Source organism: Arachis hypogaea, chromosome 9 (genome assembly GCF_003086295.3).
Source record: "Arachis hypogaea cultivar Tifrunner chromosome 9, arahy.Tifrunner.gnm2.J5K5, whole genome shotgun sequence".
Lineage (NCBI taxonomy): Eukaryota > Viridiplantae > Streptophyta > Magnoliopsida > Fabales > Fabaceae > Arachis > Arachis hypogaea.
The window spans coordinates 149,675-168,245 of record NC_092044.1 but is presented as its reverse complement, the minus strand read 5'-3'; the positions used below and the strand labels follow the sequence as shown (position 1 = coordinate 168,245).

Sequence of the window (18,571 nt, the reverse complement as noted above, 5' to 3'; positions counted from 1 at the left end):
AAAAGATACATTTACAAAAGAAAAGGAGTAGAATTTAAAGAGTAAGGTACATATGCCTATAATTGACTTAATCTCAAGGATCTATCTCTATACAAGATAAATGTCTTCCTTTTAAGCCTACTGCTATGACTCATAAGAATATTGAAGAAGTATTTTAATTTATAATGGAGCAAGACTTGAAAAGGAAGACCACAAACACAATTGTGGATGATGTTGAAGAGTGTGATAACTTGCAAAAAAATCCAACTAAAATGGAAAAAGTGTAAAAAATAGCTACAATGTCAATTGATAAATTTCTTGTTAACAATAAGTCTAATGAAAAAAAAAAATAATTCGATGAGAACAAATGAGATAATATTGAGTAGTAATAAGAGGAGGATTATATTAATCTAAGTGTCGCTAAGGATATAGATAAAACAACCAAATGTTAATTTTTGAAATCTCTTAATACTATTTAGTTTTTGCTTGTTAATTATTTTATCGCTTCTGTTGTTTACTTCTTTACATATGTTAATCATTTGAACTATTACTATTACTATTATCTTTTTCTCTTTTGTTGTATTTTGGTAGTTTGAGGTCTTTATTCTTTTATTATTCTTTAGTTCTATCACTAAGTTTAGGGAGCGGGTTCATGCATTCACGGTCACAAATTATTTTTATTCTAATTTATGATATAATAACTTTAGCCACTTCAAAGAGATGCATATGTGTGTTACATTTTTTTAGGTGATTATTCAGCGGTGAAACTACCCAATTAATCAATTAAAAAGGAGGTGCACTAATTTTTTGGACATAAACTAATTTGTTGAAATTTTGACAAAAATTATATATAAGGATTTGAAGTTTAGTTAGAGATCATGAGACCAAAATTGATCAAAATTAAAAATATTATTATTACGGCTTCGCCAAATTCACACAGCAGTCAAGAAAAGAAAATTATTCTTCTGAACATTTAAAACAAAACCAATCCTGTAAGTTATAGTTCAAGAAAAAAGATTAAGAAAAAAAACCGTTCTTTACCACATAATTTTAGCCATACTGTAATCATGCAAACAATAAAAAACAGACTCCACTTTGTTGTAGCAGCGAAGATAAATATCAAAATTACCAAGATCTCTTTTAGCTCGAAATAACGTAGTAGGCAAAGTCTCTTGAAAAACAAGCCACACACAAATTTTTTTTTTTTCAGAATTTTTAATCTCCACATTCACGATCAATTATTGTTATAAAAAATCATTTGTGCAACCCATTCATATTCATTCTTAGCGGTATAAAAGTTAGAATATCTCCAAATCCAATCAGTTTGTGGTCCACATTGAACAATAAAATTGTATCTGTCGAGTTCAATCTACACATTATCCAAAATAGAAGAATAATACTTCTCTAAACATCACCTCCTATCCTTCCAAACATCTTGTACCTTGAAATCTAAATTACTAATATAAATATAAGGAACATTCATTCGCAAAGGGCCCTCTAATTTTTATTTGTTAAACTAAAAATATTAATCCAACGGTTTAATACATCAAAAATACTCTTTTTTAAGTTATCTGCTAGCTTTTTTGATCAAGTATAAAATGGGTTATGCACAACTCTCAAAGTGAAGTATCAGATAAATATTTAGCTATCATCATTTGAACTTAAAACTTCTCTTTGCTATATAAAAGATGCCAAACTAATTTTTTTCAAGAGAACAATGTTAACACAGCGGAACATTTCTAATATCAATGTTCATTGTTTAATGGTGGCTAGGTTATGAATTATGATAAGAAATTAAGAAATGTGGGTAAATAATTTAGGCTCGTTAATTTTTTTTTGAGACTTATTATGATTGATTAATTAAAAATTTAAATTAAAAATAATTGATTTCTACACAATAATATTTTCATGGGTTAGTACAACAAGTTTTGTAGATTTTTTTTAATTTTAATCTTATAATTTTATAAATTAAAAAAAAACCAAATTCTACTTATTTAACAAAATAAGGTGGTCCGAATTGAATCTAAAAAAATGACAAAACTCTTCGATGTGCAAAATTTATGCGAAAATTGTTCTAAATAAAAATTTAAAAAAATTAACGTAAAAATAGAAATATAAAACAAAATTCTATCAAAATTAGTCTAGAAATCCACGTAAAAATTTCCATCCTGTTTTCATTAATTTTCAAAATTTGTAAATTTGCCTAACTACCTTAAATAATTTTTTTTTATTATAGATGTTTTAGTCATTTCATATATAAATCTTTATTCTAATTTTCATTTATCTCTTTTCTTATCTCTAAAGCTACATTTAAAAGAAAAATCAAAATTAAATTAAATTATGTCTTAATATTTATATTAAACAAATATTTTTTAAAATATTATTAAAATTTCAAATTTTATGTTGGAGAATAAAATTCTGGTGAAGAAACCTAGATCTAGTATCAGTCCGTTCCCTCTGTCTGCAGCTACCCGCTCCACTCACCGCCGCGTCCATTCTCTTCTCCACCGCGTCCATTCTCCTCTGCCGCTGCTCCGTGCTCTCCTCTTTGCCATTGCTCCGTTCTCGCGTCCGCTCGAAAGAAGCCGCCGGTCGTACCTCCTCCTCCTCTTCCACTTCAGGTTGGATACTTTCTCCCTCTCTGTAATCTATTACACTTCGGGTTTATTCTTCTTGGGTTAAATTTTTTACACTTGGTATCTCAATTCTCAAATGTGAAAGTGAAACTTAGTGGAAGTTACAGGGTCTAAAAATACACTACTTTGATTTACATGTGAAGTGAAAAATGTTTGTATTAGTGATCTTCAGGATTCCTGAGACTTGTAGCATATTTATTTCTTCTGTTGTTAGGTTTGTGTTGCATTCTTCTTCCATGCCTTCTTTTTTCTGCCCCCTCCCCCTATCTTTTTTCCTCTCTTTTTTAAATTTTTTCTGAAGAAAATGGGATAAGAAAAAAAAAATCATGTACGGATATATTTGAAATGGGTTGAATCAAGTGCAAATGACAACTTGCACATTTAAGTAAAAAATAAATGGAGTAAGCAACTTGCTTGTCTTAGCCATGTCTTAGGTTGCCCAATGTTTTCTCCTGAATATAAACATTAAGGAATAAGAATGGTGGTAGTCATTGCCTCACTAGATTAATGCTATGCCTAATATTCTGTTACTGTTTAGCCCTTTTCCTTTTAAATCTGTGCTCCTAGTAAATATTATTTTGAAATTATTTGGGTGGCTAAGGCTTCTTAGTCGGTAATGGCTTGTTTATGATATATGTTAACATATTTATGTATTCTGTTGTTTTAAAAGAGAATTTGGAGTTGTTTGTTGGAAGTTGTACTTTGGTAATGAGACAATGTTTGAAGGTGAAGACTTTGTTTTATGGACATTTTTAGAAATTTAATTTGTGTTAAAACTATTGAGAAATACTATGATGTGTTATTTTATCTTTTTGGACATGATATTGAATTTCAATTGATTTGTATTTTGTAATATTGGTCAAGATATATTTGTATGTTGTTCACTGTTTTATGATTTTTTTATCAATTTTTTTTAAAAAATTTCATAGAAATGATCCATTATAGAGATGGGGAATGGGGCCTGCTGGGATTGCGGGGAAGCAGGGAATGGGGATGGGGGTAAATATTCCCCCACAATGGGGATTGGGAACGGGGACAGGGACGGGGAGCAGATCAGGGTTTGGGGACAGGTTGCAGGGAGGCATCCCCGGCTCCGCCCCGCCCCGTTGACATCCCTACTCTAAGATGAACCGAGGCACGAGTCTCCAAGAGTAGCTGGACCCACTTCAAACTGTAATCACATTAAATCACAGACACCCTAAGAGAGTAGAGGGAGAAAGAAAGAACTAAAATAAAAGAATGGAAAGGGAGGGAAACAGAGGAAGAAGGTGAGGATGACGGCTGTGAGAGAGCTGCTGCACCACTGCGGCCACACTGTTTGGTCTTTGCCACTGCGGTTTGCCCTCTCTGTTCTGCTTCTGCCTTGTTGCTGCAGAGCCGGATTCCACACCTCTACAGCTGTCCCTACAGCTGCACTGCTGGTCAACACCACTGCAGCCACCTTCATTTTCTGCACCACACACAAAAAATTAGTCAAATTGAGGTACGGGTTTCTTTTAAACTAAAGCATTTTTATTTACAATTGCAAGTTTAATAAAAGAGTATGTACGGGTTGATGATTGTTTTATGGATTGTTTACCTTTAATGAGAGTTTGATTGATCTAATTTTTATGATTGACGATGGTCATGAATGGTTTATGATTACTCAAGTTTATGAATATAGAAAGCCTAATTATGGTTGATTGTGGTGGTGGTTGAGGATTGATGGTTATGTTAGTTTAATTGGAGTTTAATGTGGTGTTGAGATCATGATTGGTGCTAAATTTCTAGGTTGGAAATCCAAAAGGAATTTGTTTATGGTTCATGATTATAATAATGAAAGTTGATTTGAAAATCTTTTTAACGTATTAGAGGTTGAGAAATTGTCGAGGAATGGTTGGTTTTAATGGAACCTTAAAGGAAATATGTCCAAGTTTTAGGGGAGGTTATGTCAAATTTTTTCTAATATTTAAATGAAAGTAAGTAGGGATTATGTGTGATGGACTTGGTTATCTCATGATTTTGGTGATGATTAATTGATGATAGAATGATTATAATGATGCTGGTTGAGGCCCATTGCCCCTTGGTAGGTGGATTAGTTGTTTCTAAATCCTTGAGTTTTAAGGTGAGTGAATTCTGAGATTAGGAGATAAGTTGACGAATGGGTAAAGAATAAAGTTAGGTAATTTGTAGTTATGGAATAAATAGGAAATTGGTTCAATCTTGGATAAGTGGGTTTTGGGCATAGTTTGGAAATTAAGTTAAGTATATAGGTTTGAGGGTCACAATAGTTAGTAAGATTAATTAGAAAATGTCCTTTTATATAACATCATCATAAACATGTAAATTAACAAATTCCAATAGAATTGTCCATTTATATAATATTATTGTTAATTGTTAATTCTTTACCTTGGTATAATTTGTGAGATTAAAGTTTTATTTATGTAGTAAATATTGTTGCCTTTGTAGGTAATATCATTTTCTTCTAGTTAAATTGTTGATTTTAAGTTACTGATTTTTGAGTTAGTGTTGTCATGTTTTTAGGATGGTATTTTTTAACTTAATAATGTTAATTTTGGCAGATGCTAATTTTTTAGTTAAAATTATTAGGGCTATTTTAGTTAAATAGCATAAAATGCCCAAGAATATTCCATTTTACCAAACACAGGAATGTTAATTCCAAGGAACCGTGTACCTACCAACATGGTCAAATAAAATTCAGTCAGAGGAATTTTATGCTATTCTTAACCTTGTACCTACCAACATGGTCAAATAAAATTCAGCCCACCTTCCAAACACACCAATATAGATTTTTGGATTCATGTTTTTTCTTTGGCTTGAACAGTGAAGTGGACTGAAAATGGATGAGGCAGAGGCAAATACAGCAGTGCAAGCACTGCCTGAAATGATGTCAGCGAATGTGGAAGCCTTGCTTGAGGTAATGACAAACTTCTACCATTTTATTGTTTGCTACACATAAACTCTTTCAGTTAGCATGAATCTGAATGTGAAGTATTGAATGTTTTGAAGGCCGCGAGGTATGATGACATGGATGATGTTGTGATCTTAGCATCTAATGGTGTTCCTCTTGATTCCAAGGATGAACAGGGTAGGACAGGTATATATATGGTTATACAAAATTAGTAACTCTGGCATGGATAACCAAATTTAAGAAAACGAAGTGGTTATGATGCACTTTACCTTCCATTTGTAGTTAACTTTGCTCCTTTAATATATGAATACAGCTCTTCATATGGCTGCTGCTAATGGGCATATTGAAATTGTGGAGTACTTAATTGGTCAAGGTGTGGTGAGTGGCTTTTTCATAAATATTCTTTTTATTGCTGTCTTTTTTATCATCTCAATTAAGTCATTGTTCAATTACCACTGTATGGAAAGTTGTTTTCTGTCCTATAGCAAATCACTCAATTGGCCGTCACCACTTTTTATCTTTGCACTTTCCAATTTAGTGGTGTCAAATCATGTTCAGTGATGTTCTGCTGTAGTAGCAGCAGAAGAGTAGAAGATGTAGTATAGAATGATGGAAGGGAGTGGAAGAAAGAGTGGAAGAGAGACTGGATAATAAACAGAGCAGGTGGAAGATTTCTAGGTGATACCTTCCCAGTCTTTGTATTCATTGAAGAACTAAGTACTGAAAGGAAAGAAACAAGGTAGCATTTGAGAGACTACCACTCTCCTAAGGTCATGCCCAACCTAGATCCTTTTCTGCCCTATTGATTTCCTTTGTCCCACCTTGTATACACTCAGTCGTCTCTCCTATATCAGAATTCATCCCTCACTCGTGCCCTCCCCACTAACTTTTTCAGCTGTCCTATTTGTTACCTCAGCTTGCTTCACCATTCTTCACATACCTTGACATGAGAGTATTCATGAACTCAAATCCCTTTAAGGCATTTCATCAAACACTACCTCTCAATCCCCAGTTCACCAAACTTAGCAAACATATCCCTGTACTTAAACCTCAACAGAAAACTTTACAAGCATAACCTATGATCATTGAGTTCCAGAAAAAACAAGTTCTTTGACGAAATTTCGTCAGATATATTGTTTGCTTCTCTCATTTCAGCCATATGAAGCGTAGAATGCAGCAAGCTTTGTTTTGAAGTAGGTGTTGTGGATTGCAGATGATGACATAACAGTGGAGTTGTTTGGCCATGAGAGCCGAGAGGGACCTGGAGTTGGCGAGGGGGTGAAGCAAGGTTCCAAAATGGAGAGAAGGGGGAGGAAAAGTATGGGATGTGCGAGAAGGAGGGTGTTATGGGAAATGGGTGAACGTGTTCAAAACAGTGGTGTTGCATGGTGGTGGCTTTAGTTTGAGCGTGAGTTCATGAAACATGAAGGTACAGGAGAAGGACCACAATACGTAATGGAATGGATAATGGTACATTTTATGGCTGTCAGGCGAAGGAAATTATCAAATTAAGGTCATATTGTTCAATGAAAGGAGAGGAGAAAGATAGGGGGGAGATAAGCCATGAGGGTTGGATTTGAGAAAGAGAATGAAGTGGCAGTTGCATGGTGGTGGACTGGTGGTTGTGGTAATATGGTACTTGGTTGGTTGGAGAAGAAGAATAAATAGTCGATGATGATGAAGGATAAAAAAGGGTATTTTTGGAAGAAAAAGGTTGAATTTTGACTGGAGGACAATAATAAGATGTTTGATATAAAAATAAGGTGGTTCAAACATTAGGGATAAAATTAGGGCTTAATCTAATCATTAGGGACTTAAACAAAACGTTATCCAAAAAACTATATAACATTTCATTATTTGAGGATTTTGCAGATTCTGAGTTTCAATCTTGTTAATATTATTACGTTTATTGTAGTAATTTTAGATTTTAAGAACGATGTTATCAGACACTAATTGTGTGACTTTTGTTCATTACAATTAATTTTTTTCCCTTGTTTACAAGTAATAGTGTTATCACTTTCAGAAAGCAGTTCGAACAATTTTTTACTTTGTTTTACCAAATAATATATATGAGAATTTTTGTGTCCACTCCCTGCAAATAAAAACACCAATGTTTGTAACTGTTGTGTTTAATTAGAGTGTTTCCAGTGGATCAATCTATAGCTTGTACATTTTGGTATGCTTCGGTCTAGGAAAAATCAGACATGATTTACTTGATATTTATTTCATCTTTTACCCTATTTGACTGTACTTGTTGATGAATGCATGTAATTCATCCTAATCCCACATATAAAGTAGCACTAGGAAAGACTTAAAGAATCCGTTTTAAATGTTGGGAATGTCATTCATGGGATGTGCTACATCAATTAACTAGATAAAGTATCCACACTGCTTTGAAAGGAATGAGAATTAGATTGCAAACTATGAGAGTTTAAGAATCAATTCGTCTAAAGTAAGGGGTAAATGAAATGTGGAAATTGACTCTCGAATCCTTTTATATTTCTCTCATGTTTCCCTCTCCACCTATGCTCTTGCACAAGATGGGGGTTTAAAAATGGGTGTTTGAACGACAGGATCTTAATGTTGCAAACGAGGAAAAGAATACACCTCTTCACTGGGCTTGTCTCAATGGACATGTTGAGGTAATACTGTTTTGTAATAAGAGCATCCCTCCTTATTTCACATATGATGGTTTCTTTCTTATAACAGGCAAGTGTTGTTTCAGGTTGTGAAAAAGTTAATCATGGCTGGAGCTAATGTTGGTGTTTTGAACAGGTTTGTCACGTTACTTGAGTTTGAAGCGTTTCAAAATGTATGTATGTATCTATGCGGTGCTTTACTTTTTCTCATGCATCCCTTTTTCATAATGCATCATGTTTTCAGTCATGAGAGGACTCCAATGGATGAAGCTGTTACTAGAGGCAAACTAGAAGTGATGGATGCAATTAATGAAGCAGTCGCACTAGTTGAACTTCGTTGCGCAATGGTTTCTACACAAGAACCTTCAAGTTAATGTAATGCAAAGCTTTTTGTAAAGGTTGCAGATGTTTTCCTTTAGACTAGAATGGAGCATAATTTAGAGGGAAATATATTCCATCTTCAGATATAATTATATAATACTATTTGTGTTCTCTATTTCTAAATTATATACTTTTGTCCCTATCAAATGTTAAAATATAACATTTTTAATTTATTTTAAAACGGCATCATTTTTTCTATATACTTTTTATTAGTAGTTACGCATACCTTCCTAAATAGTTTGATTACTCTCCTAAAAGGAAATAAAGATCATAATCATAAAAAAAATATATTGTAATTAATAATTTTTTTTTAATTTATAAATATAATTAAGAGGAATGTTAGAAGATTATCAGAATTTATTATTTTTTATCATTGTTAGCTATCAATATTTAAAAGTATGGGATAAAGTATATTGATGGATTACTAAACTAGAGAAACTAGACTAAAAGAATTGAGTTGATGGTTAAGTGATGGACAAAAATAATAAATTCTGATAGCTCTCTAAGATTTCTCTATAATTAAATAGTCATTTCTAACTATAAAAGATTTGGACACGATAAATTTATCCACAAAACAAGAGAATTAAAGTTGTACCCATGAAAAATTGGCTCAATATGACAACTGTTCAAACTCTACAAAATTATCCAAAAATTTCAAATTACCCTTCTTCTACGGCTTACTCATCACTACCAGCATCATCATCACATTACTGACAAATTTATGTTATTTTCTATGTTCATTCTGATAAGATTTGTTTTTTCTCACTACTAATATATTTACTATATGTGTCTTGATTTGAAAGACATGATTTTATTTTATTTGGTCGTTTTAGCCTTAGAACCAATTTAATGGCTGTAAGTTTACGTAGGAATGACAGAATTTTCAGGAATCAAGAATCAGGTATTGTAGGAGTAGTTAACAGGTCGATGGGTATTGTCAAAGATGATTAAAAATTAGTTTATTTTATCTGTTTAATACTTTTCTCTTGAGATGTTGATACTCCACCTTGTTATGTTGAGCTTTTTATTTCAAAAACAAAAAACCAGTTTAATGGTCTTTCCACAAGCTAGCCTTATGACTCTTTTACTGTATATATTTCTATTTTATACTTTTTATACGTATTTTCTTTTCCGTAGTTGTGGTTGTCAAAAGTAGTTAACTAGTTTTGCATTGTTGAATGAGTATTTTGCTTTATTGAAACCTTGAAATGAAACCTACTTTTACAAGATTTGATGTACAATATCAATTAGCAGCGAAGAAAGACATAAGGGGATCATAAACAAGTTTGTGAGCATTGACAGCCATAACAAAATCACCATGAGCATAGTCTTTGATAAACACCTGCACGAGCTTATTCCTGTCATGATCTTTGAGCTCCGACAGCAAAATTTGGACATCCGTTACATCAGCTAACATGTCTGTCCCTCCATAACCAAAGAAAAGTGGGAATTCTTTTGGAATGCTAGCCATATCATAAGGAGGAGGATTAGGTTGTCCATAGTGTTGTATATTTTCTTCTCGATGTCCATAGTTATACTTTGTAATTTTCCCTGTTCTTATATCTATTCAAATTGAAGCCATATATGAAGAAACATTAGTTCATCAATTTAGAATTTTATAAAAATATAAATAAAATGCTTCAAATCAAACAATATCTTGTTATTTAAATTTTATAAAATAAAATTATCAATAAGATAAGACTTTCAACATAGAATACCTAATAAAAAATACCCTTCAATAACAAAATTCTCAAATATTATTATCTACTTGAAATACTTACTTTGTGATAGATGTATCAAATTCTTCGTTGATGATGCTTGTGGTTCATAAGTAGCAATTAATTCCAGTCTTGAACCATTTATGCAGCAATTGGGACCTAAAATTTTGATTAATAAACTTCAAAATAACGCCTTATTTTAGTGGAATCAACATATATATGAATAAAGTGTCTGAAATTCATCATTCCAATGATACAAGTACCTGTAAAAAGATCTAACATATTTGAACAGTCCCTCGGTTTTAGTGCTTTGCAAATTTTCTTCAAAAGTTTGGATGCAATTGCCCTATTCATTAGAAGAGCATATTAGTAGTGAAAAGTTTTGAAAAAGATAAGAAGTGAAAACTCAACATAAGGTTCTTTTTATTACTCGTTGGGAACGATTTTGCAAATGCCTAACCAGTAAGCTTTCTGTAAAAAATATCAAGAAAAGAGAATAATTTTGTTATTTTGTATTTGTTGACATTTTCATTGCTCAAGTAGAGTATATTTAATTTGTGTGATTTATGTGTATCTTACATCTGCCATGAAAAGGTCACCAGCAATCTTTGATGGTGGTGAAGTAATATGATTCAAATGAGCAATTGGACTAAGTAATGCCGCTGATCTCAACATATTCAATAGTTGATTTTCGGAGAATGCACCTAAACCTATTAAAGTACCCTGAAATTCCATGTTATGGTTATTCATACACACACATATGTATAGTAGGATGATTTAAATAAGATAACAAAAAAGTAAAAACCAGAACTCACCAAGGAATGACCCACGTAGTGCATTTTTTGACCGGTATGTTTGAATACATATCCAACTGAAGCAGGAAGATCGTAACTCAGTAACTGATCCCATGACCAATCCCAATATGCCTATTAATAACACAATAAATTAGCTCAAATCTAGTAGTTAAAATTTACACAAGCTGTAAGAGTGTTCGTGTGCCAAATGAAGTCGCTTTGATTTTCTCCAAATTCGATACTAAATTATGTCTGGATTTATCTTCAAGTCTATACTTATTTTAAATCTGACAGAAGTTTCATAATCTGACAAAGTGAACGACCTTCCCAAACAAGCAAGTTCCATTATCTTCCTCCAGTCTTGTTTGGTGTCGAATTTCAAAATCAAATGTAAATTTATATCTTATATGAAACATGAAGAGGACTAGTTAAGTGTATTTATTCAATATAAAAAAAATAAAAATTAACCGTTTCATCAGGAGCAAGTGATGTATGGCCTTTGCTATATCTTGACCCACGAGAATTGGCAATCCACACATCATAGCCGTTGTCCGCTAAGATATATCCCAATGATTCTTTTGGATTGTTGTACAACCATATTATACCATCCTGGAAAAAATATAATTAAAACAAAATAAATATAATTGTCTATAATTAATGAATGTTAAATAAGATAAGTCTGACTTATTTTTTTTGTCTTTATAACATTACCCAACTTCTCATATCTCTATTGCAGTAACACAACTTACCACAAAGAGTCCATGTTGCAAGAAAACTGGTGGCTTGTTTGCTGCCTTACCGGATCGCGCCTTCGGCATCCTCTGCAGACTAAGGATGTAACCATCTTCTGTCGTAACCTGATCGAGTTCAACAAAAAAAAAAAAAAGAAATTTCCTTCAAAAAATAAATACCTCCAATGGTATACATGGGAATAAACTTAATACAGTAAGTAATAATATGCACCTTGTGTTCTTCACAAGTGTAACCGTTTTTCTCTACCATTATTTTGCAAATACCGGTATCTGCTGCAGCAATAGACGACGATGCTGGCAATTCATTATTTTCTTGCAGTGGTTTTCTCCCATGCACTGGTGTAATGCGAATCAATAATACCAGAAGCAAACTAGTAACAATATTGGCCATTGATAATGTGTTATTATGTTCCAATGCGTCTTCAAAAAACTTTTGACGTGCAAAGACGAAGATTGAGAATATATATATGCTTTTCACCTTACTAGTTTTAACATTTTCTTTCTCGGGGTGGAGTTATAAAGTGTTCTTAAAGCTGTGATCAATGGCTAATTTTTTATTTGCCATTGTGCTAATGCATTACTGGTGCCGAACTTTTAGAAATGTTGACCAGCAAATAAAAGGACAAGTGGTAAAAGTTGGTCACTGGAGTTTGATAACGTCAATGCAGTTCATTCTCCTGTTATATCTCAGGTCAATACTTAGCAATTATTCTTTTTTATCTTTTTTATAGATATAAAATTATCCCCATCAATATTTGTCATAATCTTGACTATATATAGTTCATTGTACTTGTTTATGAAATAACATGAAAAAGAGTTGAATTGTGTTACACTTTATTCCCTTGGCATCTTCATCGATAGTAATAGTGAAATACCATCCTTCCAAGCTTTGTTACTCTTACTTCTTGAAGCAATATTTTAGCAATCTTTTTGGATGTACCATTATCTACATTTGAAGCCATATTATTTTAATTTAACACAAACCTTAAACTTAGACAGATAAAAATAAAGAATTAATCTCTAAATTATGGACTCTAAAGAATATAAATATTTATAGAAAACGATAATATAATATAAATATATAATTATAATTATTAATAATACTAGTAGTTTAGGCTTTGGCCCTAACAAGTAAAATTTTGCATAAATAAACGTGGATGGGTGGCATTTAGTTTAGTTAGAGAGTTCGAGTCTGAGTCCCTCTGAGAAGTAAAACCCTCTCTGAACAGAATCCTGAGGCAGTAATGGCGTTCATCGAGGACGGCATCGACCTGGACGCGTCGGACTTCGCGGCGTCAGTTCCGCTGAAGAAGGTCCCAAACGGGGACGTGTTCGAGGCGTCGAGGGCGGGGGACGTGGAGCGGCTGCGCTACCTGCTGGAGTCTGGTGTCAATGTGAACGCCCGCGACCAGTGGGACTCCGTTGCTCTCTACTACGCCTGCCTTGCCGGCCACCTCGACGCTGCCCGCATGCTTCTCGAGAGCGGCGCCATCTGCTCCGAGCACACCTTCGACGGCGACCGCTGCCACTACGCCGCCCTTAATCTCAAAGTCCGCAAACTCCTCAAGGCCTTTGAGGCCCGCCCCCCTCCCTTGGCCCCCTTGCAGGCCGCCCTCCGTGACACCTTCCTTTCCTCCCCCGCTAACCGCTCCTTCTATGACCTCTCAGACACCGACTTTCATCTTCCGGGTATGATATCCCCTTGCCCTTTCTTTTTTAATTTCCTCTGTGCCACAGAATTTTGAACCTAAAGAAAATAGTTTTGTTTTTAGCTGCTCAAAGTGTTAGGTCAGAAGAATTGTGAGCTACTTATGAAATTGAATGGCAATCATATTGGACTAATTTAAATTACTTAGACCACCAATTACGAGCTTGGAATTTTAAGATATGACAATATCATCAACTGCATACAATAATGATTCTTGAGCCACTCTAATAGTACTGTATTTCTCTTTTCCGTGCTTGTTTTCTAATGTGGAATAGGTATGTCATAGTTGATGCTTTAATGTTGCAAAGAGCAAACGATTATAATTGTGTTTTTCCCAAATAATGATATTGTGTGGGACTCAATAGTGATCTTACTGGAGTAGGTATTTCATCCACCCAGGGATCCAGCCGTGGCTATTTTCCTCCAGATGTAGTTTTTATTGTACATGGAAGGCCTATTGAAGCTCACAGAGTCATATTAAGCGCAAGGTCACCATTTTTTAAGAAAAAGTTTGAGACTGATTGGAAAGATCGCAGTGAAGTGAGATTGCCACGGGAAAAATTGTCATATCCTGCGCTCTACAGCCTTATACACTTCTTTTATTCGGACAGATTAGAGATTGCCGTGGATGACATGGAAGATCTTGTGAGAATCTGTAAAGTATGCAACCTCGAATCACTGCAGAAAATTCTCGAGAAAGAAGTCATTCATCAAAAGTATGCGGAATATAAAGCGTTGAAGGATGTAGATAATTCACAGAAACGATACATTTTGCAAGGTCTGTCCCTTCCTGTAGAAGACAGGCTTCCTGCAGCCTTGCACCTAATCCTTCAAACTGCCCTTTCAAATTCAACCCTTGGAAACGGTCAAGATGATGCAGTTGATAAATTGATTGCTGGGATAGGTGCTATGAAAATGGGTAGATCTATTGATGATCTTGCTGATGTATGTGTAAGAGTTGATGGGAAAAATTTCCGTTGCCATCAAGTGGTTCTTGCATCAAGGTCTGAATATTTTAAGACAAGATTGTTGCGTATGAAGGACTTCCATGAAGGGGAAGATGAGTTATATTTGGATTTACTTCCTTGCATTGAAGAGCATGATTTGAGTACAGATGCATTTGAGAAAATGATTGAATATATGTAAGTCTCCTTTCTACACAGTAACATCTGGAACTTTGAAATAGTGGAGGGACAGTAGTTGATAACTTTTCTTTGTTTGCTTATTATCATCTATATGTTATCTTGTAAATCATGATTTTTCCTGATTCATATTAACCTAATATGTAATCTTTCTGATATGCAATCATTTGCCTGGTTTCACCTTGTATCTTCCATACCAAGTTAGAATATGTAATCTCTATTGAATGAACACAATCAATTGTTTTCTAGTTGCAATATTTATTCAAACATCATGCTTGTTTTAAGTAGTTTCTGGTTGAGTGATTCTAATTTGTGAAGATTGATTGTTTTGAGTTCATTCATTATTATTATTTTCTTGCAGGCCATTTTTTGTGTATTTTTTTTTAAATAAATGTTTCTAGAATTTTCCTTGTAGGGGTGCCTTCATAGCATGATGACATTTCTGTTTTTGCTGCAAATTTGATTATTGTAAATCTTATTCTGCTGTCTTATTGTTTCAGGTACACTGATGGCTTGCAGGATATAAACCCAGATCAGGTATGTATAATGTTTATATAGATTTCTGTTGGTTTCTTCTTGTATAGTCTTTACACTGACAGTGTGTATTGAACAGGCTGAGGAAATGTTTGACGTTGCTTCTAGATACTTATTATTTCCTCTTAAGCGTGCGGTGGCTGATGTGTTGTTGCCACACTTGGAGATGGTGTCACCCGAAGAACTGTGCCATTGGTTAATATTAGCAGACCTGTATGTTGCATTTCTGTCATGCTTGCTTTGTTTTACATTAGTGGCTGCAACTATTGTTCCTTGTTTGATATTACACTTTGGTGGAGGGAAGGGATCTGTCAAACATTTCTATATTGTTTTCTCAATATGTTTTCTATAGCTAATAGAGAGCAACTCCTTGCTCTCAGAGGAATCCCTTTATACAAACCAAGAGAATTTTCTATTGGATAAAGTATGCTTTTTGTCCTTAGCGTTTTTGAAATTCTTTAAAAATACTACTAATGTTTAATTTGATTCAATTTCACTCTCAACATTTGAAATAAATTTCAATTTTATCTTTACTGCTAGTTATTTTATTGTCAATAGTTAGTCAGCATTTTTTTCCAATTTGCCCTTAATCGTTATCTTAGTGAAATTAACACAGCAGACATAGTACTGAATGAAAAGAAAGTGAATCAGGATGATTTCTCTCCTGCTATAGTTTTATCGGATTGGAAAAGTGCCGAAATCACAAGGAAAAAGTAGAAGTGTTGACTGAGAGTTGGAGAGCCAGCCTCTTCTAATTCTGATCTGATTCCTTACTCTAATGCCTACCTCCCCTTCCCCCATTCGGTTACTATTAATACCCCTCTTCTTCATTCTTCCCTCACTAACTGTACCAGGTGGCAGGTTAGTTACAAAACCCACCCCAGCCCATCGTTCACTCAATTACATTTTGGTCCCTAATTTCTAATTAGCTTGATACGTAATATACCGTAATCTTCAAATGATCCTGCCATGCTTCTTACCTCCAATGCTCAAATGTCTCCATCACATTTTTATTAATTCTGATATCAGAATGCTTCTCCCCCTTATTCTGTTAACATATTGATAGAAATAACACTTAACTATACAGAGAATAGTTCCTTGGTTTCAGACTTAGCCCTCTATAGATTGCACAAACAATGAAAATGCAATGAAGAGATATTTCACAGCTTCCTCCCCTTATATTAATCCCCAGTTTAACTGGATTTTCCTTTAATAGGATTCATAGCTTATACATTCCTGCCTACCTGCGTTGTTGTAACAGTGGTTGACTTGTAGACAGCTATCCTTTCTTCCATAAAAATATTAACCATTTGGCCCTATAATGCTTGTTTCAATATTTTTCACTAGTATGCTTTTTTAATTCTGTTCAAAACATTTTAGGCTCAAATTATGAAAGTAGTCTTTGCTTAGCAAGCTTTATCATAATAAGTACTTTGCTAAGCTATTTTTCTGAAAATATGGTGGAATTTGAACTAATATATTGTGGTGCTTGTTCCTCAGATTTCATTATTTCCTGCCATTTCTTGAGCTGGAATTACAAACTTGAATTGTAAATATGATTGAGTGTAAATAAGAATTACCCAAGTGATATTAATTCCTTTGTGCAGAATCTATCTTGGTTAGTACTAGGCAGTGTTTTATGTCATATATTCTGTACTATGCTTTTTGTTGTAACATGGACTATTAGGTGGTGGCAACTGGTAAGATGTAAAAAACTAAGGATATCTAGATATGAATGAAACCTTAAATGTGTTGTATGGAAATTATGTTCACTTAACTATTTGGACGAATCACACTATCAGAAGAACTGAATGTCATGATACAAATGGTGTAATTGGCCTTAAAATTGTTACAGGATGAAATTACTCTTTGGTTAAAAGCATTTGTTATAAAATTAAATTGTCTGTCTTGGAAGTGTTGTGCGCCTTCTGTGGTAACTTATGTATTTGTAATTTATGATGTCATAATTGATATTTGTTCTTGTGATTTCACATCTAATAATCATGTAGCGTGCTAGATTATGTTTTTGATTTAGTTATAATACTACTGAGAATTTCCTTGTCCAGGTATGGTGTTTTCAAGTTTCGGGAATATTGTCTGGACACCATTGCTTGTAACTTTGAAACATTTGCTGATACCAAAGAGTTCAGGGCAATGCTGTTGACTTTCCCTCCACCATCTGGAGACTCCTCTCTTCGTACTACTGTCCCAAGCATGCCTGGATCTGATCTAAAATCGGATCAAGGAAACCTTCTCGATGATTTGCGCGAGAAATGGCTTGAAATTGAAGCTGCTGAGCTCGACGAGAGAGATGAGAGTGCGTTGCAATTTGATAAGCGGCTCGAGATGCTTATGCTTGTTGCTGAGCAAGAAAAATCCGATAATTCAGAAGCTGATGCTGATGGTATGGATGACCTCAAAACGTTGGGTTTGTCTCCAGACAGCACATTAATTTCAGGTGATGCAGAAAGAACTGTGATAAGTTAATTGGAATAAGATGTATAGCTTTTCTTTGTCAAAGATAGTAAGTTAGGTGGCTCGGAGTTCTTAAGTTGGGTTTTTGTAACTTCTGTTGCTCGAGCATTCATTTATTCATACGGCTCTTTCATAATCACTAGGTAATCTTAGACATCTTCAATTCTTATAGTTATACGAGTGAGTGCGTGCACTTGTACTTTTCCTTAAGCAAGATTTGCACCTAAGCGTAATAAATAGAGTTCCGAGTTCAGGGGGTGAAATTATTGTGCTATAAAGTAACTTCATGTGATCTACAAATCAATTCAATATCGACTTTATTATGTTTCCAAACACACCCTTATGTATGGCTCAAAGGAAATTAAGTTGGTATTCTTTTTCAAAAACAGAAAACATGAGAAATATTGAAATTAGAAGAGGCTGATCTCACGTATGATATATAATAAGTTAATAAAAACAAATGTTTAATTGTTTATTTGTTACCAAAGTAAGTTGTTAATGCTATGCATATAGACATAGTGTCTTTATTTCTGGTCACTGTCTAGCCGGGATGAGGACCACTCGACCCCGACCTCAGTTTACCCTCATCAGGTGACCTTAGATGCTACTCTACATACTCTCCATGATTCACCGTTCAGGCCTAGCATCGGTATCAATGGCCACTGCCACTGAAGTTGACGGTTGCTGTGATACCAGACTGCTGTTGTCTTTGTCACCTGTGGCTGATACTGTCCGGAAGCATCCCTGCAGCTTCCTTCCACGTGACATCTGTTCGCCCTGTCTTCACAGGACACGGCTCCCTCATCTTCTCTGATCGAGCCAGAGGGAGCTTCTCCTCTTTGTGCTCCTGTTTCGCTTTCAGAGGCTGCGTCTCCTTCAGGTCAGGTTGCTGGAACCTTCAT

The 18,571-nt window shown here is 34.3% G+C and overlaps 3 protein-coding genes across 6 annotated transcripts; 2 read left to right on the top strand and 1 right to left on the bottom strand.

Annotated features, from left to right (window-relative positions):
* The first annotated feature begins 1,687 nt into the window (after positions 1-1,687).
* LOC112709672 (uncharacterized) lies at positions 1,688-8,727 on the top strand. Of its 4 annotated transcripts, none has more exons than XM_025761563.2 (8): positions 1,688-2,600; positions 3,545-4,098; positions 5,440-5,532; positions 5,625-5,712; positions 5,840-5,904; positions 8,100-8,168; positions 8,252-8,301; positions 8,410-8,727. In XM_025761563.2, exons 3-8 carry the CDS (start codon positions 5,455-5,457, stop codon positions 8,537-8,539), a joined length of 480 nt encoding a protein of 159 aa, XP_025617348.1. In that variant the 5' UTR covers positions 1,688-2,600; positions 3,545-4,098; positions 5,440-5,454; the 3' UTR covers positions 8,540-8,727. The 4 variants fall into 4 exon arrangements, with proteins under 4 accessions (XP_025617348.1, XP_025617349.1, XP_025617347.1 ...); XM_072202218.1 differs by having other exon boundaries at positions 2,362-2,600; positions 5,625-5,703; XM_025761564.3 differs by lacking the exon at positions 3,545-4,098 and having other exon boundaries at positions 2,359-2,600; positions 5,625-5,703.
* Positions 8,728-9,789: 1,062 nt separating this feature from the next.
* On the bottom strand, positions 9,790-12,240 carry LOC112712728 (triacylglycerol lipase 2-like). Its single transcript, XM_025765661.3, has 9 exons — positions 12,022-12,240; positions 11,808-11,915; positions 11,527-11,667; positions 11,080-11,190; positions 10,844-10,987; positions 10,695-10,735; positions 10,528-10,610; positions 10,328-10,423; positions 9,790-10,109 (listed from the first exon to the last, which is right to left on the bottom strand). Exons 1-9 carry the CDS (start codon positions 12,199-12,201, stop codon positions 9,790-9,792), a joined length of 1,224 nt encoding a protein of 407 aa, XP_025621446.1. The 5' UTR covers positions 12,202-12,240.
* Positions 12,241-12,967: 727 nt separating this feature from the next.
* Positions 12,968-18,004, top strand: LOC112709671 (BTB/POZ domain-containing protein At2g04740-like). Its single transcript, XM_025761561.2, has 5 exons — positions 12,968-13,499; positions 13,901-14,660; positions 15,161-15,197; positions 15,274-15,407; positions 17,261-18,004. The coding sequence occupies exons 1-5, from the start codon at positions 13,055-13,057 to the stop codon at positions 17,679-17,681; spliced, it is 1,797 nt and encodes a 598-aa protein (XP_025617346.1). The 5' UTR covers positions 12,968-13,054; the 3' UTR covers positions 17,682-18,004.
* Positions 18,005-18,571: the final 567 nt, after the last annotated feature.